General features: G+C 38.2%; 1 protein-coding gene across 1 annotated transcript; it reads right to left on the minus strand.

Annotated features, from left to right (window-relative positions):
• Positions 1-23,535: 23,535 nt before the first annotated feature.
• LOC145043793 (protein C2-DOMAIN ABA-RELATED 4-like) lies at positions 23,536-25,544 on the minus strand. Its single transcript, XM_078992546.1, has 3 exons — positions 25,328-25,544; positions 25,004-25,096; positions 23,536-23,983 (listed from the first exon to the last, which is right to left on the minus strand). Exons 1-3 carry the CDS (start codon positions 25,436-25,438, stop codon positions 23,690-23,692), a joined length of 498 nt encoding a protein of 165 aa, XP_078848672.1. The 5' UTR covers positions 25,439-25,544; the 3' UTR covers positions 23,536-23,689.
• Positions 25,545-26,188: the final 644 nt, after the last annotated feature.

The raw sequence follows: 26,188 nt of genomic DNA on the forward strand, positions 1-26,188 counted from the left end.
CGGTTCATCAACCCGAATGAATTAGCCAATCGAGTGACAAACATTCCTCCATTGATGCAGGAAGTTCTGCGATCTTTGACCGCACCCTCCGAAAGGTATGAAGCTATACACCACGGGATGTTGCAAAAGATGTCGAGTGTTATTATGCTCCATAAGTAGAAAACGTCAAGGTTGGAGACCTTGTCATCGTCTTTCCTTTGGTTGATGGTGGAGGAAATAAGGCGGTGAATGAGGCGGTGAGTTGGGGATCGGATGCTCCCTTCTTGTGCAGACTTTGGGATGTAAACTTTATTTCCGATGGTATTCCACCAACCCGTGCTTGTAACTCCATCGGGGAACACCATCTGAGTGTTTGCCAAAAAGGCCCGAAAGATGTTTGTTGACACCAAGGGTTGATCATAGATCCCTAGTCGGCAGGCACGGTCCACCACCGAGCATTGACGATACTCGCCCCCAAGACAAAAAGTAAAGCTTTCCGGGTGATACACATCCACTCCCCCGGTAAAAGATACCGTGGAGAAAAACTCCAAGCAAAGCTCTAAATAAACCGACTCTTGTATGCGGAAGACCCGGCTCCACCCATCGCAGATCATTGTCTCGCCTTCATGTTGGAACTCCTTCAAAAGGTAAGGAGCTAGTTCTTCTTCATATCTAACACTTTGCAGCCACTCCCAATCAATTCTGTTCGGCACATACACCTCCTTCTTCTTAATGTCGGAGAGCTTCTTCTTCCACTTCCTCATTGTTGAAACGGATTCAATTTGCGGGAAGTTTAGCCATGGAAACTCCCCTTGGCTACCACTTGAAGATTGTCCTCTTCTGAACATGATTTCTGCAAAACATATAAACAAAACCCAAAAAACACAGATGATAATTAAAAACTGGATTGTATCTGTAAATCGTCTGGACTCGTCGAGTCCATGCCCGACTCGGTGAGTCACGCAACCTGCACGAGTCGGTCGACGGGTCTCATAAAATTGGACCATTAAACCTGTAAATTCTTTCAAGGGTTTTGTCTCAACACTTAGTATTGATGTATTAAGGCCAAAATAAGCATTCAAAACAACTTAATTCATGAGAAATCAAAACCCTAGAAATTTAGCACTTCTCAAAAACGGGTTTTTCATGCAATTTCTACCTTGGATAGCCTTATAATCATGCTCTTAACATAAAATAGGAAGAAATTTGATACCTTTTTGGATTGTGCTTGAGAATTTTGGAAAAACTTGAAGAACTTGATGAATGCTTGAGAGAGAAGTTGCAAAACGCGGCCCGTCGACGAGTGTAGATGTGAAACTGATTCTTTAGGGTTAAAACTCTACTTACCCAATGTAAAATTAATTTTGAAATTATTTTTTTTCTGTAAATAAGACCGACTCGTCGATTCGTGGTCAGACTCGGCGAGTCTGATCGCGAAGTCAAAAGCATTTCTGAAATCCATGTAGACTCGTCGAGTCGTGGTCAGACTTGGCGAGTCATTTAAAATTTTGCATAATTTTCAAAATTTTTCTGTTTATTATGAATCATTTCACCCCACACTTAGGCTATGCACACTCTCAAGCAGACATGCCCGATGAATTGGAAAATTAAGAATAAAAACGAAGGGAAAATAAAAAGAAAAATAACAAGAAGACTAAAAAGTAAAAGAAAGCAAACTCTATATAACGGGTTGCCTCCCGCCAAGCGCTTCTTTTTGAGGAGTCATGAGCTAGACTCCTTCCCATCTACGTTTTGTCATCTTCGAGCATCGGGAACGGACGCCTATCTTTTTGTGATTTGTACTTGGTCTTGTAAGCGTGGATCTTTTTCTTGTAAGCCCTTTTTAATTCATCTCTTTTTCTTTTCATTGCTTCAACTTCAGCTGCTTGGGCTTGCCTTTTCCTCTTTTTCTTCTTCACCCCCTTCTTTTTCACCGTCTCTTGAACCTCCTTTTCTTTAAATTTAATAACTTCACATTCCATGATGGTCCGTGCTCTAGGTTTAGTGGTGAATTGGTGATCAGCTTCCTCCTTCCTTTCCTTTATTCCTGCATCCTTTCCCGTGCTTAACCCTTCCTCGAATTTGACCGTATCAAGACATGCAACATTGGCGTATTGACCTCCCCTTTCCTTTCCCTTTTCTGCTGTTTGTTCTTCTAAAAACTCATGTATATTGCTGAAATCTAAGGTATGTGAAGGACTAGTAACAAGCAGATCCAGGTCGGCCAAGTGTTTGCCCAAATCGACTGGACTCGTCAAGTCCATTGAAGTGACTCGGCAAGTCGGTACGAATTCCCTCGAATCTTGGGTTTCTTCTGAGTGGGTTCCTTCCAGTAGCTTTTCCAGTTCTTCCAAGTCCTTGTTAACATCTCCTTCTTCTTCAGAGTGCATCACAAACTTGCTTGGATCTTCTTTCATCAAATGTGCAAGCTCTTTTTTTAATATCTCATCATCCAATTGGAACATTGAGACTTCTTCAATCTTTTTCTCTTCTTGCTTGATTTCTGGAATAGCTTTAAACTTCATAGCCTCATCACCCACTCTCAATGTCAATGTAGACTCACTTATATCAATTAAGGCACACGCAGTGTTCAAGAAGGATCTCCCCAAAATAATTGGAATTTCGGGGTCTTCTTCCATATCAACAACCACGAAGTCTACTGGGAATATGAACTTGTCAACTTTTATAAGGAGATCTTCGCAAACGCCATTTGGATGGATTATTGTCTTGTCCGCCAAATGGATCTTCATATGCACCGGTTTTGGTTCTGGTAGATTCATCTTCTTATAGAATGACAAAGGCATCATATTGATGCTTGCCCCCGAGTCAGCCAATGCTCGTGTGAAGATCTCATTACCAAATTGGCACGGAATCACCATATTGTCGGGATCACCCTTCTTTTTAGGTAGTTCACTCATCAAGACTTCTGCAATTTCAGCCAAATCCTTCCTAGCAGCAAAAAGGCCCTTAAGCAAGTTGAAGTATTTAGGCGTTTGAAGTATTGTTTCCACGAATGGCACATTAACTTGTAGAGCGTTAACATGATTCATGAAGGTTCTGTATGCTTCAAATTTTTCTGCAGGCATGGCTTTGGTTGGGTATGGCAGTGGAGGCTTATAAGGTTTCGAAGAATTGATGGGTTTCTCTTTTTCGCATGGACTCGTCGAGTTCACAGGAGTGACTCGGCGAGTCGTGTCTGGTTTAGCTGGCTCCGGTTCTTCTACCTTGTCTACCTTCTTCATGGAGATCCTTTGTGCTTCTGTGCATTTTTCTTCACTTCTGGAGGTTATTGCGCTCACGTTCTCCATTCTTGGATTGGGTTCGATGTTGCTTGGAAGTTGGCCCGGTCTTCTTTCGTTCACTTGATGTGCAAGTTGTCCCAGCTGTTTCTCAATGTTGAGAATGGAAGCTTGCTGATTCCTCAACATGTTTCTGGTTTCTTGCATTTCCACATCATGATCATTATGTCTTTTCTCGGACGCGGTTATGAACCTTGTAAGTATATCTTCTAAATTCGCCTTCTTGTCCGTCACCGGCTCTTCCTTTTGATAATATCCCCTCTCCCTCTGTTTGTATTTCTCCTCCTTAACCTTTTTATACTCTTCGTATGGGAGCCATTCCTTCTTGGGTTTCCTCCAGTCTTTATCGTATCTATCGCCACTGGAATAGAATACTTGAGCCTTTTTATTTCCATTCTCGTCTCGATCACAATCCTTGGTAAGATGGGGGCCGCCACAATTTTCGCATCCAACTCTAATAGCATGGATCGTTTGATCCATTTTCGTCATTCTTCGGTCTAGGCTGTCGAGTTTAGCTATCACCGCCATCATGCCATCGTTTACCGAGTTTACTGCTCCACGACTCACTTCATTCCTCTGGTTGTGGTATTCTCTAAAGTGCCTGGAGAATTCTTCAATTAACTCCTTTATTTCCGGAGGTGGCTTTCGGGTGAGCGGGCCTTGTGAATCGAGTAGTTGCCTTGTGGTGACATTGACTCCATCATAAAAGATAGAGACCTCTTGTTGGCTATTAAGATCATGGTGGGGGCAATTTCTAAGTAGGCTCTTGTATCTTTCCCAAGCTTCATAAAGAGATTCTCCGGGTTGTTTCTCGAAGTTGGCAATGGCTTTCTTTAGCTTGGCTATCTTGGAAGGTGGGCAGAAATGATCTATGAACTCTTCTTTCATTTTGGCCCATGTGGTAACCGATCCGGGAGGGAGTGACTTCAACCAATCCTTTGCAGCTCCTTTAAATGTGATAGGAAGCATGCGTAGTAGCTGGATCTCGCGGGGTACATTAGGTACATTGAAGTAATCCGCCACATCATTCACTTCATCCAAGTGCTTATAGGCGTCTTCATGATCTCTCCCATGAAAAGGTATCTCTTTGAGTTGAGCGAGAATATTGCCCTTTAGTTCAAACGTAGCGGTAGCGGGAATTGCGGGTTGCACAAGTCCCGGGTCGGTGTCATCACGCATCCTTTTCTTCCACTCCCCCATGGGGATTTCGTCAATATTAGCCATAGCGGTGGCTAAATCGTCTTCAAACTCGAATGTGTGCTCGCTTTCTTCCTCGGTCTCGTAATCGGTGACTTTTGGGATCGGATCTTCGGTTGTCAACGATGCACTAGATGCTCCTGAATTGGTGCTCCTCTTCTTGCTAAAAACGGATTTGAGGTTTTTTAGTGGTGAGTTCTTTGAAGAAGCGGTTTCTCCAACGGTTTTGCCCTTGTTTCTTCTTAATGCGGTTTCCAGATCTTCAATAGGGGGAACTAGAGGCGTAGCAGATCCTCGGGTCATGAACCAACTGCAAACAAAACAAAACAAAACGCGTAAAAAAGAACAAAAATTTAAATTTGATTCAGCGTTGTACTCGCCGAGTCGGGGCGAATGCACTCGGCGAGTTCAAGTTAACATCAACGGTTTTTTTTTTTTTTTTTTTTTTTTTAATACCTAAAAACCTAAACAGAAATTAACTTTGTGTAAGATAGATCTTACACAAATGATCGATTGAATTAGAATTTTAATGCTAATTTTAGAACCGTTCCCCGGCAACGGCGCCAAAAACTTGATGTGTGTAAAACCAACTAGTTTTAATCCTACTTTAATTATCAAATAACACACAAAAGGCAGTGAACCTATCGATTGTGGTATAGCTAAATAAGCAGGGTATCGAACACAGGGAACGGCAAATTAAATTAAAAATTAATTCTATCTAAGTTGGTTAAGAAAAAAGGGGTTTTTCTCTAGTTTTACAAGACTAGAAACTTACTAACTAAAAACTAATTTAAGACTAGAAAATGACAATTTAACTAGATTCAATAATGAGAAAGGAACTTCTGTTTAGCTCAACTCGGTTAACTTTATGGTTGATTTTAAGGTAATAGTGCAATGAATTAATTCTTTCGTTGGTTACCGATTCAAGTGATTAGGTTTATGTTCACTACCCTAATCCTTAGCGAATAAACTAATTCAAACAGTGGCCAATTGCTTAATTTAATTATATTTACTAGATTAATTATTCGGGTTAAGTTAGACTTGCAATAGCTAATTAATTCATTGTTCTTAATTAACCTCTTGTTTGATCGTCATCTTACAAGCTTGCACATGAATTTACTCAATTTCCTTATTAATCCTAGTTTCATATTCATTAATTCTAGACATATGGTATAGTGGTCACATATCATATGAGGTTGATAATCAATAGATGTTCATGCTAATTAATTATCTTCCTATTAACAGAAAATTAATTATCATTCATACACAAGGTTCTTTAGCAAGCTAAAACAACAATATTTCACCAACTTAGAATTAATCCTACCAATCAATCAAACCATATTGTCAACTTTGTATTCCCAAACAGAAGTCTAAAGAATTTAGTTCATAACTAAGGTAAATAACAGCAAACAAATAAGTTCAAGTTGCTTAATCATGTTGAAAAAACAAAAGAAATAAGTAGAATGATGAAATTATGCCTTAATTACTCCCGGAATTGAATTCTAGCTTCCTTAGTCGACTTCTAGGGTTCTTCTGGCTTCTTATTCGCAGCTAAGCACTTCTAAAACTTCCCAGCATTCTCTTTTTTTGATTTGTTGAGTTATCTTTATATATGCGTTCCGACTCGTCGAGTCATATGGTGACTCGTCGAGTCCCTCTCACATTCTCCGTATTGCGATAACTATCTTGACTTCCGAATCATTATCCTTCTGATTCCACGACCGGACTCGTCGAGTCCAGGCTCGACTCAACGAGTAGAAGCCTTTTTATGGGTGTTTTCTTTCTTCATTCCACTCTTGAGCTCCTAACCGCTTCTCTTGCTTCCTTTCGCTTCCGAGCTTCATCTTTGGACTGAAAAACATAATTTAACACTTTTAAGTACCTTTTGTCCATAATATGCAACAATTTAGCTAATATATGAATAAAAAACTATACTTAATACACACTAAATATGCACATATCACCTCTATTGAAATCTGGAGTACTAAGCTGGTGGAAGCTATTAGCTGATTCGATGCCCAAAGGTGAAGCAAGCAAGATGTCGTGGGAGGATTTTTTGGTACAGTTGAAGATGCAATACTGCTCTGAGCAGGATTTTCTGGAAATCAACAACGAGTTTCAGAATCTGAAGAAGGGAAGAATGAGCGTTACTGAATATGCTGCAAGCTTTACTAAGAAAATGAAGCTTGTTCCTCACCTCGTCCCAACTAAACTCTCCAAGTTTAACAAATTTGCCCTCGGATTACCAGCGGACTTCGATCCAATGGTCAAGCAAACTACCACACTGAAAGCCGGCATCTGGGCTGCTAAGAATGTGGAGACCTAGATACGAGAAAAGGGTCTGGAGAGAGCGGAAGTGGGAGAGAAAAGGAAATTTGACGGATCCTCGAGGTCCGGTAAGAAAGGTAGATTATCGGAGTCTGGTTCAAGAGGAGGAGGATCAGAAGCGAAGTGGTGTGACAAGTGGAAGAAAAAGCAATCTGGGAAGTGTGACGGAGGGGTCACTTGTTTCAAGTGTGGAAAGCCTGGGCACTATGCCAATGAATGCACGTTCACTAAGAAGGTCTGTTATGAGTGCAACGAGGAGGGGCACATTTCAAAGGATTGCCCGAAAAAGAAGGAGGCAGGAAGACCCAACATACCACCGAAGCCGAAGGTGAGAGCCTTGCAAATGATGCTCGAGGCTGCAAAGGAGGCAACAGACGTCGCTTCAGGTACCATTCTTTTAAATAGTTTGCCTGCAAATGTACTATTTGATTCCGGAGCCAACTACTCCTTTGTGTCGCATAAATTTAGTGGGAAATTAGCATTACCTGTAGAAAAACTTGATAACACCCTAATTGTAGAAGTTGCCAGTGGCAAATCCATACCTGTTAGTAATCGTATTAGGAACATCGTCATTAACCTAAACGGAAACAAATTCCATGAGGAGCTATTACCCATAGAGTTAAACGGTTTCGACATCATTTTGGGTATGGACGGGCTTAGTGCCAACGATGCTGAGATTCAATGCCGAAAGAAGATAGTAAGGGTAAACCCACCCGGAAAGGAATCATTTATGGTGTACGGGGACAAACGTAGAGTGAATTCTGGAATCATCTCCCTAATGAAAGACAGGAAATGTTTGTCCAAAGGATGTGCATCATACTTGGCATTCGTAATCGATGCTAAGAAGGAGAACACCGATAGCAAAGGATGTGCATCATACCGGTTGTGTGTGATTATCCGGTAGTCTTTCCCAAAGATCTTCCCGGATTACCACCTGATAGGCAAGTGGAGTTTCGTATAGACTTATTACCAGGAACAACACCGATAGCAAAGGCACCTTACCGATTAGCACTGACGGAGATGAAGGAGCTCATGATGCAACTTCAGGAGTTGTTGGACAACGGTTTCATTCGACCTAGTTCATCACCCTAGGGAGCTCCGGTATTATTCGTAAAGAAGAAGGACGGAAGCATGAGAATGTGTATAGACTACCGAGAGCTCAAGAAGGCAATGGTGAAGAACAAGTATCCATTACCGAGGATTGACGACATATTCGATCAGCTGCAAGGTTCGAGCTACTTCTCAACGATCGATCTTAGGTCGGGATATCATCAGCTGAAGGTGAGGGAACAGGATATTGAGAAGACTGCCTTCAGAACTCGATATGGACACTACGAGTTCTTAGTTATATCGTTTGGACTAACCAATGCTCCTGCAGCATTCATGGATTTGATGAACAGGGTTTGTAAACCATTCCTTGATAAATTTGTGATAGTGTTCATCAACGACATTCTGATCTACTCGAAAAGACAAGAGGAGCATGGCAAGCATCTACGGGAAGTGTTGGAAGTGTTAAGGAAGGAGAAGCTTTACGCTAAGTTCTCCAAATGTGATTTTTGGATCCGAGAAGTCCAATTCTTGGGTCATGTGGTTAACCAGGAGGGAATAATGGTTGACCCAGCAAAAATCGAAGTTGTATTGAAGTCGGAACGTCCAAAGAGTCCCACGGAGATTCGAAGCTTTCTAGGATTAGCCGGATATTATCGACGGTTTATCCAAGGCTTTTCTTCGATATCTGCTCCATTAACAGCTTTGACCCATAAAGGAGCTACGTATACGTGGAGTGAGAAGCACAATGAGGAATTCGAGAAACTAAAGAAGAAGTTATGTGAAGCACTGATACTTTCTCTACCCGATGGAGTCGAAGATTTCACGGTTTATAGTGATGCATCTGGAGTCGGGTTGGGTTGTGTTCTGACCCAAAGAGAAAAGGTGATAGCATACGCATCTCGACAATTGAAAGAGCACGAAAAGAACTACCCCACTCATGATCTGGAGTTGGCAGCGGTAGTATTTGCCTTAAAAATATGGAGGCATTACCTCTACGGCACGAAGTGCAAGCTCTTCACTGATCATAAGAGTCTCCAGTATCTCTTTAATCAGCAGGAGTTGAACATGAGGCAACGACTCTGGCTAGAACTTCTCAAGGACTACGACTGTGAGATACTTTACGACCCAGGTAAAGCAAATATTGTTGTTGATGCTCTCAGTCGGAAAGTCAATCTTGAAAGGAATAGGCCAAGAGCATTAAAAATTGAAGTCGTCTCGACGATTGTGGAAACTATCAGGAGAGCTCAAGAAGAAGCCTTAGAGAAGAATGACCGAAAGGGAGAACGTTAGTGTTCGGTAAAAATAGTCGAGGACTGAAGGTATTCCAAGATCGAATTTGGGTACCTAAGACGGGAGGAATAAGAGATCTTCTGATGGAAGAAGCACATAAGACCATGTACTCAATTCATCCCGGTAGCACTAAAATGTATAGGGACCTAAAACCCAACTACTGGTGGCCGACGATGAAGCTCGATGTTGCGAAGTATGTGGCCGAGTGCGTAACATGTGTGAGGGTTAAGGCACAACATCAAAAACCGTATGGGAGTTTAGAACCTTTACCTGTACCCATGAGTAAATGGGAAGACATCATCATGGATTTTGTGACTAAGCTGCCCAGAACGAAGAACGGACACGACATGATTTGGGTAGTCGTGGATCATTTCACCAAGAGTGCACACTTCATAGCAGCCAATGAGAAGTGGTCTATGGATAAGCTCGCAAATGCTTACATGAAGGAAATTGTAAGACTTCATGGTGTCCCTCTTACAATTGTATCTGATCGTGATAGTCGTTTCACGTCGAGGTTTTGGAGGAGTCTGCAAGAGGAATTGGGTACGAAATTATGTTTGAGTACTGCTTACCATCCGCAAACCGATGGTCAGAGCGAAAGAACGATTCAGACACTGGAAGATATGCTGAGAGCATGTACCCTCGAATTCCAAGGGAATTGGGACGAGCACTTACCTCTGGTAGAATTCTCCTACAACAACAGTTTCCACTCGAGCATCAAGATGGCACCTTATCAAGCCTTGTATGGACAGAAGTGTCGTACGCCGTTTTGTTGGCTTGAAGCCGGAGAGAAGCAGTTTATGGTCCCCGAGATAGTCCATGAGACTGCTGAGAAGTTGTAGGTGATTAGGGAAAGAATGTTAGCGGCCCAGGATCGTCAGAAGAGCTATCCTGACAAGAAAAGACGACCGATAACCTTCGAAGTTAGGGATTCCATTTTTCTTAAAGTCTCATCGTGGAAGGGACTTATATGATTTGGGAAACGAGGAAAGTTGAGTCCAAGGTTTATTGGATCGTTCAAAGTTCTTCAGAAGATTGGGAACCAAGCTTACAAGCTAGAATTGCTCGAAGAACTCAATGGTATTCATAACATCTTCCATGTGTGTTATTTGAGGAAATTCACGGGAGATGTTCCCGACATAATTCCAATCTCACAGTTAAGGATGGATGAGAACAAGAGGCTGATCGAAGAACCCGAGGCCATTGTTGACCGTAAGACTAAAAAGTTACGACGTAAGATGGTCAACTTAGTAATAGTCTAGGTCAACTCTTGTAACTCTTTTTGAAGTAATAAAGATGAAATATTTGAGTATTATGTGAATTATGTGTATTTATGTGCTTATTATTTAATTATAAATGTATAATTAACAAAGAATAAAAATAAGCGTCAAAATTAAAGTGTGGGATAAGTATAATATCTCCACATAAAGTTGTAGTGGTCGAAACAAGGATTCCGAGGATATAAACAACACCTAAATCCGAGTTATAACGAAGAAGTTATGACTCGTCGAAGTTTCGCGACAAAAACGGCACGATACCGAGAAGCGTAAATAGTGAATTTATGATAGAGCGAGATTTAGCCTTAGCGATCTAAATGAAAGTCGTAGAATATGTTAAACTAAGAACATCGATAAAAAGAACGCCCAAATTTGACTTCGTATGAAGAAGTTATGATTTTTCGAAGTTTCAGAATAGCAGTGTACAACCCGAAATTCGAATATTAGATCGAGTGATTTTTTAGCCGACACGACCTAAACGAGAATCGAAGATCTCGTTGAGAGTAGCGTAACGAGAAAAAAGATGGGCGAAAACGGATGTCGGATGAAGAAGTTATAAGGATTTAACGGGCCAATCCTGTCCCGGCCCGTTAATATTATAAAATTTAAAATCAAGTCAAAATTAGCCGATAGAGTTTAAACAAAAGTTGTAGAGTACGTTCCAACCTTCGCATGGATATAAAGAACGTCAAAAACGGATCTCGTATGTGGAAGATACGAATTTTTGAAGCTAGGACTCGAAAGTGTGAAACCTGGTGCGAGACTGATGGCGTGGCACGATTTCAGCCGTCGCTTGCGGCCCACGGTCCTCGCTTCGGATTGTGACACGCCACCCTCGCTTTACGCCCCGCATCCGAAGTCGGTACGCCCCGCGTACCATTGCCCTTATCCGTCCGATGTACGAAGCCAGCTGGATCCGACCTGGAAGCCTTATCCGAGGAGTACGCCTAGCGTAAATCCGAGCTTCGGCCCCTATAAATACCATGCGAATTCTTCCGGATTTTTCACACATTTTCACTTCTCTCTCTAAACTACTTTCTCTCTCTAACCCCTTTTGAGTCCCCTAAGCCCTAGTTAAACCCCTAGCACCCTAGGGAAGCCCCGAGGCTCCTAGAGTCCCGAGAAAAAAGAGTTTTTCGGTTTCGAAACGCTGCTCCAATTAAGTTCCGATTTTCGATAAAATTCGTTGTAAGTGTGTTATGCTTACACAACTTTTAATATAGCTTTCAAATAATTATAGGAATGTTATTAGGTCCTTAAAATAATTATTTGGGATATTATTATGAGTTATATTGAGTGTTATTAACGCTTATATAATAATAATAATAATTGTTAGACAATTAATTTGTCGCGGTTATCATTAGACTAAACCCTAGTGGTATCGATACTAGGTTTTATCGAAGGAAAATCGTTGTGAGAGTATCGAAGCGTTGTCCGAGTGCTGAGTCACCACCTTTCAAGTGAGTGCATAGTTACTTTCAGCTTACACATAGATATGAAGTATTTTATATAAGTTACGTGTTATGTGTGCATATTATCTGAATACTTGCTATCTATGCTGGATGAACATTATTATACATGGTTTCAATGATTTAAACAGTATATGTATTTTATATCTACGAAAATGTTGGGGTAAAACATGGGTAGATGTAATAGGTGATGTGTGATAAAATGATGAGAGGCCTCGATATTGTTGTTGTTGATCCAGTCATCTAGCAGAGTATAGATGACGACCACGGACTCGTCTAGACAGTCCAGTGGAACACTAGCAGGCTCGCAACCTATAGGTGTTTGTGAACGATGTATTCACCGGTGTACTCCATCCCCCACATGGTTGCCTTTAGGATATTTATTGCTGAGGAATCCCCTTAGCAGTAGTGTTCGTCCCGATGATGATCCTTAGGCTAGGTCCCTTATGATAGGTGTTTAGGGACGTAAAGTGAGGATAACGGGAACGGGTAATCGGGTTATTATTGATTGATGAAATTAATAAACTTATTTATTGTGGGTTGAAAACCCTATGTGCTCACCAGGCTCCCAAGCCTGACCCACTCAATTTTATGTATTAAAGGAAGTGGCGCTTGAGCATAGATATGATGTTGGACGAGGGATTACGGATATAGGCCTGTAGATATGAAATAATGTAGTAAGGCTTATATTGTACTGTTTATGCTTTTGATATGTACAAACATGAAATCCCAAGTCTTTTAATGAAATACATTTTTATGGAAATGCATTTGATAAATCTTTATCATATTTTGTTTTGGGACAAATTCCGCAACACTTTCATTTAAAATGTTACTCTGATTTTTAAACAAAGCATAAACAAACCGGTCTTTTCTGGCCGTGATTTTGGGGATGTCACAGAATAAGTGTTAGAAAGTACCTGCTGGACCCACAGTGTAACAAATCGAACCTAAACCTCATCTAAATGAGTTCACGGCCACAAGACCATGAGTTTACGGCCATAAACTCATGTGGCCGTAAACTCAAGAGCATATGTAAGGCTTTGGGTCATTTCTAGTCTTTCTTACTTCCTTGGCCGATTTTTCCTCCAAATCCTCTCAAGTATCATCAACACTTTCACCTTAGATCTTCAAAAGAGTAAGTATTCTATCCCTTGATTAGTTGATAAATCTTATTAACTAGCTACATACATTGATTTCATCCATGAAAATCATGTTTGTTTAGATCTTCAAGTTACACCAAGAACACACACTAGTGTTCTTGGCCAATATCAACCATTTCAAGCTTCTAGATCATAAGTTCTCTTACCTATACTTCGTATCTAGTTAGGACTCATCTTTAGACACTTCAAAATATCAAGAACACAAGACCAAATGGAGTTTACGGCCAAGCCATCTCCCATGGCCGTAACCCCTTAAAAGTTGCCATTTTATCCATTAACCCTCCTAGATGCAAAGATAGTGAACCAAGACCCTTCATGGATGAGATGAGGACCTTAAACAACTCTCATAAACATAAATGGTCATGATTTTATGGCTGTAAACTCATTAGTGTCGTAAACTCACCAAAGGATTCAAAGAAGGTGGTCTTCCTCATCCTAGTGTAGAGCTAAAGTTCCTAAAACTTCCCTAGCCTTCAAACTTGCCATTACACATGAGTGACCATGAGTTTATGGCTGTAAACTCCCTTGGTCCATAAATCCATGGTAGTAAACTCATGGCAGTGCCATTCTACCTTCCCTTGTTGAATCACATGTGATTTCAACACTTGGTTAAGGTGTTTCCTAGTCCCGGAAGGTGTTTCCTTTCATATAGTTGTTATAAACACTATATTCATGCCAATATGTGTCATTATATATCATTTAGGACTTGTTGTGTCTTGGGACTTCATTCTTGGAACTTCTCATGCTTACACGCATACCCGTTTGAATCACCCACATCAGGTGAGTTCATACCCCGTAATGAATCTTTTAACTGTTTTAAATGCTTTTAGGGGGGGGGGGGGGGGAATACAAGTTGAACACAATGATAAATGTGTAATTATTTGTTATAAACATTGTTCAAAATATAGCTTATGTCTTCTATAAGTGGTCAAAACATTTCAAAACTATTTTACAGTTATGTTGCTTTATAGTTTAGCAAAACTCCATTTTTAAAGTATAAACATAACTTGTTAGTAAACTGAGTCTTTTAATAACAATTCAAGTAGAATACTAGTAAACTATCATGGGTATGGTTTAGTGATTCAGTTCATACTAGATACAATACGATAACGTAAGAGAACACACAATAAAGGGAAACAAGGAGGAAGATACAATACACGATAACAGAACAAACATAATAAGGTGTTATAGCATGCAAAAATTACAGGATCTAACTATACCAATGAATCACTAACGCGTTGTTTTAAACAAAAGGTGATAGTTATATTGGGTATACATGATCATATAATCATAATGTGGATGTTCACCGCTTGAAATCATTTCAGGGGTCGCGTGTGTTTTCCAGAATCTTTTGACAGGGAGAGCGTTTAGTATGGGATCTAGCCATCACATTATACCTTAATACTCAATTTAAGGCAATTAGTACAATAGTAGTCACTCATTATAATACTACTGTACTTATACTTTACAAACAACAAACGGAACAGTCGGTTCTAGTACACACAGTAGAAAGGGACCATAATGCTAACCTTATGATTCCTTAATGTTTACATTAAGGGATATATATAAATGGTATCTGACAGATAATAGGATGTGTGCCTTCCATTTTATTTCCTGTTCCTCTTTGGGTTGTGGGCTTAGAGCAGCTTCACCCAACCTATTATCTATTCGATCTTAGTTATATATATGTTCTGTACACATTAAGTCATCATAAGGGGTACCAGATATGGGTCAGGTCATAGGAAACAAATTCAATGCACCGTTTTCTAGTACAAAGCATACTTTTCAAATCACATCTTTCAGTACACAACACTAGAAACTTCCCAGTAAAGGGTTTAATCCATTTTATTAAACCAAAGTAGACTTAAAGGACTTTAGGTGATTGACTCTATAATACCTTAGTTTATGCATCATGGTTATACATCATCAATACACAATAGGTCGTTGGATGTGTGCCTTCCGCCTTATTTCCTATTCCTCGTTGGGTTGTGGGCTTAGGGCAGATACACCCAATTAACTATCTATTCGATATTAAATTATGTATAGTCAGTATAAGTTAAGTGATTATAGAAGTAATTACCGTGGTCACTATTTTACTATAATAAATAAGGGTTTTCTTAAAGAATCTTTTCATAAAATATAAAGGAACTATTACAATTAACTCCATGAGTAACAGGTGAATACACCAGAGTTATATGAATCAAGGACCTAACAAACAATGGGGTGTGTATTATCCTCTTTACTTCCTGATCCTCGTTGGGTTGTGGATATAGGGCAGATGCACACAGTCGATTGTTTGTTTACTCCAATTTATATATAACTTGTATACATTTAGTACTCATAGAAAGGATTGTAGAATCACTTTTACGTATATTTCGTCTAAGTAGGAAATATAGGATTTCCGGAGGAACAGACGAACTTTTCTAAACATAACTTACACTTTACATAACTTGTAACTTACTACATTTTTCAACTACATTTTACAACAACTTTCTACAACTTTCTTACATCACTAACATCTTATGAACTCACCAACTTAATTGCTGACAAACTCTTTTAAATAACTTGTATTCTCAGGAAACTAGTAGACAGGTACTCGCGCTGGGAATTCAGAAGATGGAGCAATATTGCTTCAAGTCTTGTTTTGTTATTTGCTTATGTACTCTATGTTTTGTGAAAACACACATTGTAAACACTTTCTTTCTAATGAAATGGTTGTTCATTACTTTGCTTACTATGATGTATGTCTTGTGATACTAAACATGATGTCCTACATCCCCGAACGTTTCCGTCGTTCTGGTTTTGGGGTGTGACACTAACCCTTTAATAAGTCTTGATTATTACGTTATTATAAGGACAAGCTACACAAAAAGACACCAGGTTTTCAAAAAAGTCCGATTTTGACACCCTATTTCCTTTTCAATTAAGTCACTATATTTTATTTAAAATATTAATTTTGAAACCCAGAAAGTGGTGTCACCAAAAAAATGTCATGTCATCATCGCATGTTAACACCATGTCATCAAAGACCGATAGGTCACCATTGTACATTACTTGTCAACTAGGTTTGACAGACAAAATGGTCAACATTAAAACAAATTGAAAAATATAGTATCAAAAGCTTTTTTTAGAACTTAATGTATTGATTGTAAAAATTAATACAATGTCAAAATTAGTTGTTTTTTTTAATTTAATGTCTTTTATGCTATTAACCTATTATTTAATGATAATATGAATATAATAATAAAAAAATGAAAATTCAGAAAATGACAAAACAATTGTCATGTCATTTTAAGGTCATACGAGAATAACAATAATTGTCTTAAGGACCAAAACTGATGGATTTAAAAACCATGAGGATCTTTGACATAAATGTTTCAATAAATCTGTAGAAAATGCATATCCTAATGACCAAAAACACTAATTTACTATAAATGTTATATATAAATATATATATATATATATATATATATATATATATATATATATATATATATGTATGTATATATATATATAGAGAGAGAGAGAAAGAGATAGAGAGAAAGATAAATTCAAATGTTTTTAACACCTACTGTGTTCCTGAATGCATCAATAAGAATTCAAGAAATAATAAATAATTAAATAAATTACTTAAGGGTATTTTGGATATTTTGTACTTTTAATTAATGGATCATTTAATTGAGTTCCTCCAATTAAGGAAACAACATAAATATATTTGACCTATTCTCTCTTTTATATCCTCTCTTATATCAAACAATGCTTTTTCTTTTTCACCTACTAGTAGATTGACAAAAGAACTCAAGCAAGCCAGAGATGTAGCCTATTTTGTGACATTCACGTCGCATGCCTTCCTCTTCTCTCTGCCACTACTGGTTCTCATTGTTCTCGATCTAGGGAGGTTGAACATGGAGGATTTTAGAAGAATAAGATTTAATTGTTATTTCTATATAACAATCACGGTATGTTTTCATAACCTTATTTTAGTGATTTCGAAAATATACTAGTAGTCTTATTGTTTTCCATTTGATGTTCAAAAGTTGTATGTTCAATTATAGAAAACATAGATCAATAATTAGAGTTGGATGACCACATATGTTTTTGTTTGTTATGCTCAATACTCATCTATGGTATCAGAGTCTTGGATTGTTTTCTATTGAATTTGATTAAATTTTTGAATTTGATCAATTAGGGTTTACGACAATTTAACCCTTTCGTACTTAGGGATTTTTTAAATTAGGGTTTCTTGAACCTTAGGTTTCAAAATTTTGGAGAGGTTTTTAACCCTTTCCCTTGCCCTATAATTTCAAAATTAGGGTTTCCTTAAACCTTAAGAACTTCGAAAATGGAATGGATTGAAATCCTTGCCTTGCTCCCCAATGTAAGTAAATTTTCAAAACTTACGGTTTCTGGTAGGGTCTTATTTTTGGTAATTATCTCCTTATTTGATTAATTGGATCATTATAAATTTTGATTTATCCCTCCCATGATTTTTGAAATATAGGGGGAGAGGATTATGTTAAATTATATTGATTAATTTAATTGGATACTCCTCAAATAGATTTTATAAATTAATTAAATGTTTAATTAATGGATAATTATTAAAACATTTTGTTTAATTTTAAATTTAAATTAAATGTTTTAATTTTAGAAATTTAGTAATTAAACCCAGTACTTTGAAATGTTTAAAAAACACCTTATACTATATTTAAAATTAAACGTTTAATATTTACTATATGTATAATACCAAGTCAGTCGAACCGCTACTACGCCACATTCACAAAGTCGGTCTATAAGTGGGTATAAGGAAACTGCCTATAAAATGGTACTTGAATGGGTGTCCACTCTCATCCACCGCTTCCTTGATTGGGGGAAGGTCGTTAGTCGACCGGTTTAATAGGAAAAATAATTCTTATGAATAAGTATAATGAATTATAAAGTAACTAAATTTCCTTTATAAAATTCTCATTCTTAATTACTTTAGGAAAAATGTGAATTTGATGCTAATCTATGAAATTGCACATTGTACTTTATAAGTCATTAATGGAGCGTGTGTGGTTAACCGACAAACTAAAATGGACTAATAAAGAGAGGAAATGGGTTTCTCATAAGTTATCATTGATTAATGGAGAACATGTGGCTAACCGGCACATTAAAATGAGATGATAAATGACATCAATAGTACTAAGCTAATTTGCATAGTTATTCACATCTTGTTTGTGATCATTGGTGTTAACATTACCGTATGCAACCACATTTAAATATGATGGGACGTTATCTTGCCAAGGCCTTGGTCGGGTCTTAGTCTTAGCATGGACAGGCCAACGCTAGGATGATAACTCACTTTCCCCCACGAGGAAGGATATTCCTCTTGATCCTCTCATTCTCTCATGACCAATTAGGTCATGACAAAGAGCCTGATGACGCCCATAACTGACGTCACTTGGTTGTTAGACGACGTGAGCGTACCTCACCCAGGAGGAAAGTGTCAGGTCTCACTCCCACATGGGGAGAGTCAACCCATTCCGTTAGCAATAGGTACAAAAGGATCCCTTCATGCCCAAGAGAAAGGATCATCTTCTTCCCTACGCATTTTTTTACCTAAATCTCTCTCTTAAATAAAGCTAACTTGATCGTTGGAGTGACGTCCCAAGAGAACCCCCGTTCATCCTCTAACAATTCTTCTATGTTGTGTTCTCAGGTAATTCTCCAAGACTAACTCGTCCATAAATGACCAATTCCCTAGAGAGCTAGTCACAACATTTGGCACCATCCAGACGTATCCTCAGAGTGATATAGCTAATAGACAATGTTGGTTCTCTACAAAAGGGGGATCTAAACCCAACATCAACCAAGACGGTATAAGAGGGCCTATTCAGAACACTGATGATAGTAAACGAGGAACATCACCGCAGGTGTTCAACACATGCCCCAATCCATGTGCTAATGGCGTGGATCCTGCCAATTACAACAGAAATAGCAGAGCTAGTACTCAACAGTAGTTTCTGACAACTATTGCCAGATGGTTCGCTTCCTCAAATGGCAATAACACGTCTCGATTTGCTGTAGTAATCTCTGTATGATGGCAACGAGGTACTCACTATCTCTAAATATCGTAAGAGAAATGCAACTCGCCAAACGGAGGATAAGATAGATGTACTTTCAAGAAATCTACTCAATATCACTTTTTAGAGTAACGATCCCAGGCCATCGAACTGGGATCCACGAGATCCACTCTTCAATCTAGATTCATTCGCCTTACAAAAATCCATCGGATATACATCGACAATGGTAGTATCTCCGACAAAATCTACGAGCATTGTTTTAGGAAACTACCAAAAACATGGAAAGAGGGGCTAAGGTTCCAATTGGAGGACTGTTGGTGGCGTTCACCAGTCACAGCTTGTGGCCATTAGGCACTCTCTGACTGCAATTAACGTTGGTTTGTCATGAAGAAGGGGACATAATCACAAGAATAATCGAATTTTCTATGATTCGGTTTTCCAGCAGAACACAATATATTCTGCTCGGAAGATCAGCAATCTCCATACTACAGTTCATGCCATCAATGATACATGGCATAGTCAAATTTAGCACACGCCAGGGATCAACAACAATTATCGCCGCAAACACTAGCGCGCAACACTACCATCAGATCATAGTTGCTCCTGAGTTGGTGCGAGCTCCAAAAAAGTCCAAGGAGGATTGTTCCACCGAACAACATCTGGTAAATGAAGAATACCCAGATCAGATTGTGCGAATCGATGCTCACTTATCAGGCGAGACCAAGGTACGACTGGTAGCACTCCTAAATCAATATTCCACTGTTTTCTCCTGGAATACAACAAATCTGACATGTGTAGATTGACAGGTTATAGAGCACAGTCTCAAAATCACGCCCGGAGGCAATCCTATCATACAAAAGAAGGTGGGCCAGGCAGAAGACCGAAACAAGGCTATAAATGTAGAGGTAGCCAACCTAGTAAGTGATGACATATTCAAGGAAGAAATGTTCCCGAAATGGATAAAAAAATCCAGTTATGCTAAAGAAAGCCAATGGGTCATGGCGAATGTGCATTGACTACTTAGACCTTAATAACGATTGTTTATAGGATTCTTACCCCCTTCTTAAGAGAGATCACAAAGTCCAATCGCTCGAAGGGTTTCAGTTCAAATGTTTCCTTGATGCATATAAAGGTTATCATCAAATACAGATGAAACAAGAGGTAGAGGTGAAAACAACTTTTCACACCGTGAAAGGAACTTTCTGTTACCAGAAAAGGCCATTTGGACTAAAAAACGCAGGTGCTACAAATCAGAGACTAATGGAAAAGATATTCGCTGATCAAACTGGTAGGAACATCGAGGTCTACATTGATGACATGGTAATTAAGAGCCAAAACAAAGAAACATTACTCCATGATGTGGAAGATACTTTTAAAACACTATTTAAAGCGCATATGAGGTTCAATGTAACATCCCAAAATCCAAGACCAAAAATTTCATTTTTAATTTAATAATTCATAAATTAGATTATTAAAAACATCAGTGAGTTATCCCATGTCATATAAACCCATAAGTCATATGTCTCAAAACAAGTCATAATAATGTCAAAGTATAAATCCCAAGAACATCATAGTGTGGAAAACAGTGGTGTGATGCGATGTAGTCATGTCGGTTCCTTTCCTTTCAAATAAGAAGTACTTGAAACCAAAACTGAAAACCGTAAGTACAAAGCTTAGTGAGTTCCCCCATTATACCACATACCATATAATCACATAACGCCTAGCATGTCTGGGTGCTGGCATCCCCTTCGATCTATTTCAACCGGTAACTGTGTAGCATATCTGGGTGCTTGCCTCCCCTTTGGTCTCTTTCAACCGGTAATTGCCTAGCATATATGGATGTTGGCCTTCCCTTCGGTCTCTTTCAACCGGTAATCGGGTACTATTTCGCCCCCTACCACCACCACACAATACCCTAGCATATACCTATAAATCATACATTGTCTAGCATATCTGGGTGCTGGCCTCCCCTTCAGCCTCTTTCAATCGGTAATCGAGGACTATTTCACCCCTACCACTATCACATAATAACATAACATACTAGCACATAAAGCATAACAGATAGTGGCATGCCATGCAATTATCACAAAGACAATCATCTCAACTATAATCAATACTAGTGGGCTTGCAATGGTGCCTTAGACCCACTCCTACTAGAAGGCAACTCACCTCGATAACTTTGAAATAACTGTAAAGGCTCCTGCTCTGAAATCAACCCTTCTTAGACTCATACACATAAGCATTTCCTTTAATTACCCTTTTCATACTCATAACCCCTTTAAGGGTCAACTTTGGTCAAGGTTAGAGTCAAAGTTAAGATCCTGGTCAAAGTAAACATCCTGGTTGACTCAACACAGCGAGTTGGTCCATCAATTCGTCGAGTTCCATGAATCAAGAACCCTAAATCTCGATCCAACTCGTTGTATTCTTTCACAACTCGTCGAGTTCCTCCTATCCATAGAATCGGGACTTATCCTATCAACTCATCGAGTTATCCTAGAACTCGTCGAGTTTTCACCCTTTATAGACTTAGGATTCTTCGACCCAACTCGTCGAGTTCCTCTATGGACTAGATGAGTTCTTCAGTTTGTTGATCCATCTTAACAGATTAAGCTCTTATCCCTCAAATCTAAGCTCGATACTTCATATACATACAGAAACTATCCTTTTAAGGGTAAAGTTTCCAAATTTACCCGTTAATAGTCCTTCTTACTGGGTTTAGCTCAAACGCTAATTCTTTAAGACCTAAATGTTGACCTAAAAGCCATAATACTTCACAGTAAAGCATAACAATTGAGATCGAGGCCTTAGACACCATATTAATACGTATAGTCCATGACTTTCCCTCCATGCATGGCCTTTTGGAGATTAAAAGGCCAAAATGACACCTTAAAGCTTTCATGGGGTTTCCATGTCCATAAAGTTTGCACTTTATGTCATGAAACCCCTTCTACAACCCAGATCTCAAAGAGTAATCACTTGGAATGCCCAAGTGTCAAAAGCTAGCAATCTTGGACCAAAACATGGAGAAATCACTCCAAAACTAGATCTAAACATTGAATAGACAAGATAGGAGCTTTATACCTTCAATGAAACAGAAATAGAGCTCAACTTCTGGACCTACTCTTCTCCTTCACTTCCTTGCTCCTTCTTCAAGTCTATTCTTCTTTAAAACCTAAAGAAAGCACAATGAATGGCTCAAAACTCTCAACAACATGTTAGGGTTTCGTGGCTAGGGTTTGGGACGATGGAGGCTGTAAATGAGGCTAGCATTTGGAGGTTAAGGTGTTTAAATAAGATGCCAAACCCTGAAAATTAAGGTTTCATTCTCGTAGCCCTACTTGTCGAGTTGAGTCCCTCAACTCGTCGAGTTAAGTTCTGCGTCCAATTTCCGTTCCTACTTGTCAAGTTTGGGGCCTCTAACTCGTTGAGTTCCTATTCAAAGATGAATAAATTTATTTAAAATACATAACAGGAACCGGGCGTTACAAATCTCCCCGACTTATTTTATACTTGTTCCTCGAAGTCTGTTGTGTCTGGAACTAGCTATGGGTAGAGCTCCCTCATCTCATCCTCCGCCTCCCAAGTCCACTCCAAGCCTTTGCAGTGTTGCCACTACACCTTCACTAACTCAACCCTCTTGTTGACAAATAACTTAGAAACTTCAATAAGTTTCGATCCAAGTGTTCAGGGATGACACCATTTTAAGCCAAAATAAGCAGATATGTTACGAACAAAAAGGAGCAACATAATCCTCAACTGTTTCAGTTGTTCCATTCTTGGTTTGGTATGCATGGGTTTGACAATGTTGTGAGGAGTTTGTGCTACTCCTTTTCTGCATGTGGAAGATCCTTAGGTTGTGATTAAGAAAAAGTTGCAGCTTCTTAAACATAAAATTAGAGATCCTACGTAGGTGAAGGACTTTAGACCTATTAGTCTAATTGGGTTCCAACACAAGATTATTGGGGAACTCTTAGTTAAAAGGTTGGTTGGGTTGATTGGTAGTGTGGTCGGAGCATTTTGCATTTGTTAAAGGCATGAAAATCTTAGATGATCTATTTATGTTGAGCGAGATCATTTCTTTGTATAAGGCCAAGCAACAACAACTCATGATTTTCTACTTTTTAGCTATTCCTTTTCTGAAAAAAAAATAAAATAAAATAAAAAAACTTGTTATAAATAGTTAATTCTAGGTTTACAAAGTAACACAATAAAAATTAAAATTGTGATTACTCTAAAAAAAAAATATAACTAGCTACCTTAAAACAAGAAAAATACCCAATAAGATGGTATGTGACAATTAAATAACACAACTTATCCACATGTAGATTAAGATTTGCTTGTTTCAACAACTTATCCATCGTATTGTTTGAATTATTCTTAATTCTGTATTATAACACTAACTATAAATAACTTTCCCAAAATAGTAAAAATGATCTTTATGTCTCTCAATATCATTATACATAGCTTAGAAAACTTACATATTTGATAAAAATAGAGAAACTAACACAAGCTAATTGGTTTCATAAATTTACAATACAAACATGCAACAAGAACCGTGAAACACATTACAATAATCTACTTCAGACCTCTCGAGCCTGGAATATCGATCCATGACAGTTGAATCTCAATCTCCCCACATTCAACATTCTGCAGTCTAAGAACCATCTTTTGAACTGCTTTTCCATCGGTCCATATAATCTGACTTTCCTCAGACAAACAGTTGGTCCTTGTCGGTTTAACAGTCGTGATGATTGTTCCGTTCGGAAGATTATTCAAACGCATCTTAATTGCTTCTAAGAACGGCTGGATGTCAAATACAGCATCCCCCATTTTGTCATCGAGGCTAAACGTATCCCTATCGTAAACTTCCTGCAATATTTGCAATTATTCAAACCATGAGGGTGTGTTTTGAAAATATTAGAAAATTTCACGACACAATGATAAAATAGACGATATACAATCAAATCAGCTGCCTGACTTGTCATTGTTACGGAATACTATAGAGTCACGGAGTAGAATTGTACAAAGTAAAAAAAAAAAAAAAAAAAAAAAAAAAAAAGAATATTTTGTTGCCAATTTTCAAACTTATTTATTAAATCAAAAGTTATTTTTAAACTCTTTCCTCAATTCATATGTGTTATTTTACAATCTTTTTTGTTTTTTGTAGACTACATTATATTTTTTACTTTGTTGTTATTTTATCGTTAAAAAACAAGAAAAAACGATATTATAGTAATAAGCTATATATAAATACTAAAAACATTTCTTTTATGTTATTTTGAGTTATAAAAAAAATAAGTACTTATTTTTGAATAGAATCTTAACACTGTTTTAATGGTATATATATAATAAGTTCTCAATTTTATTATATTATATTTTTAGTATTTAATAAATAGTCAAAGGGTTATGTCAAATAGAATATTTACTTCCGACTTTAATTAGTGAGGCCGGCGGCAAATTAGGCAAAGATTTAAAGAAAAATGAAATAATATATTCAATTTACTCAAATACCCCTTTACCTTTTATACAAAAAAATTAAAAATAAAATAAAACAATTTTATAAGACATGTTGAGCACATCACAATTCACAAGTTTCAATCTTTTCACACAATTAGCGACCTAAATAATTTAAACCATAAAACAGAGTTCATTTCAAGATTTTATTAGATTTTCTAGTTGAAAACGTAAAAGATGTAAACTGTGTTATCTGATTAAAAGATTAAACTAATTAAATCCCACAAATCATATCATCAAATTCGTTAAAAATCAACGAATTTGAACAAATCCGGAGTAGTTTCATGCTTTATTTGCTGGAAAAGAAAAGAAATGTACAACTAATAGAGCATATAGTACAAGCAGCTGTAAATATCACGAAAACGAAGAACTTACAAGTTTGACAGGGAGAGGCTCCGATACAGACAGCGTCAAAGCTTCATCCCAGACAGGATTGATGTTGTTCTTCACCACTCGAGTTTTCAGTTTCTGAATCAAAAATTAGCAAAACAGGAAACGATTAATCTCTCTCTAAAATTTACAGATTTGCAGTAATTTATTACTCCTGAAGTGACGCCGTGATGGGCGGATCAGCTAAAGTAGGTGATAGTAATCAATTTTACTCCGCCGCCGGCGATAAAAATCATCTCAACCGGAGGAATAACAAAATACAGGTCATGAAATGTGAAATGGAATGGAAATTCAGATAGAATTGAGTACCTGTTTACCCATTCGAATAACGACATAAGGATCACTGCTACAGACATCTCGAATAGCGAGATTTACGCCTTTGTTAACATGAATCCTAAGCAAACCCAACAAGTGCTCCATGAAGAACTGAGATTGAATAACTAAACTAGAACTGCAAATGAAAAACGCGTATAGATGATGAATAGAGAGAGATCTAGAAAACTTGAATTGGAGATTTTAGGGTATATGAGGGTTGTATAAATAGAGATTGAAGAGAAAGGGTAGAAGACGAGGTCTAGTCAGGTACGTGTGTTTTGTTTTTGTTTATTTTTTAATTGGATAATCCACAGAATTACCACATCGATGATTAGAAGTTAGAACCGGGTCTTGTTAAGGAAAGTGATAACCCGAGAACCCGCATATTTACTATTGGCAAATGGCAACTGGCAAGTGGTTGTGGCCTGTTGGTTGTTTGGTTACGTTTGGTAGGTTGCTGGACAATGCAGCGTTTAATGCTTTTAGGGAGAATGAGACAAATGCCCTATGATCGGTTGAGTTGCTAAAATTTTTGTCGCTCATCAACATTTTATTCAATCATTACAGTCATCATAACCCACATTAATCACCATCGAATCAATATCACAACAGCCCAATCTAAACACTTATTCTTTCCCTTTGTCTTGTGAAATAAGCAACCATTGGAGCACCTATAACCCAAAAAAACCACCGGTCAGCCACCATAACCAATCACTTGCACATCGAAGAAAAAAAGAGATTAACTCTCGTTTTGTCTGTGAACCCCATTAAACCCACACATCCTTCTCAACATCGCATCCATCAAACCTGCAACTTGGAGGGAGAATGAGAGGTAGCTTGATTTTGAACATAGAA

The sequence above is a fragment of the Lactuca saligna genome, chromosome 4, assembly GCF_052625555.1.
Source record: "Lactuca saligna cultivar CGN05327 chromosome 4, ASM5262555v1, whole genome shotgun sequence".
Lineage (NCBI taxonomy): Eukaryota > Viridiplantae > Streptophyta > Magnoliopsida > Asterales > Asteraceae > Lactuca > Lactuca saligna.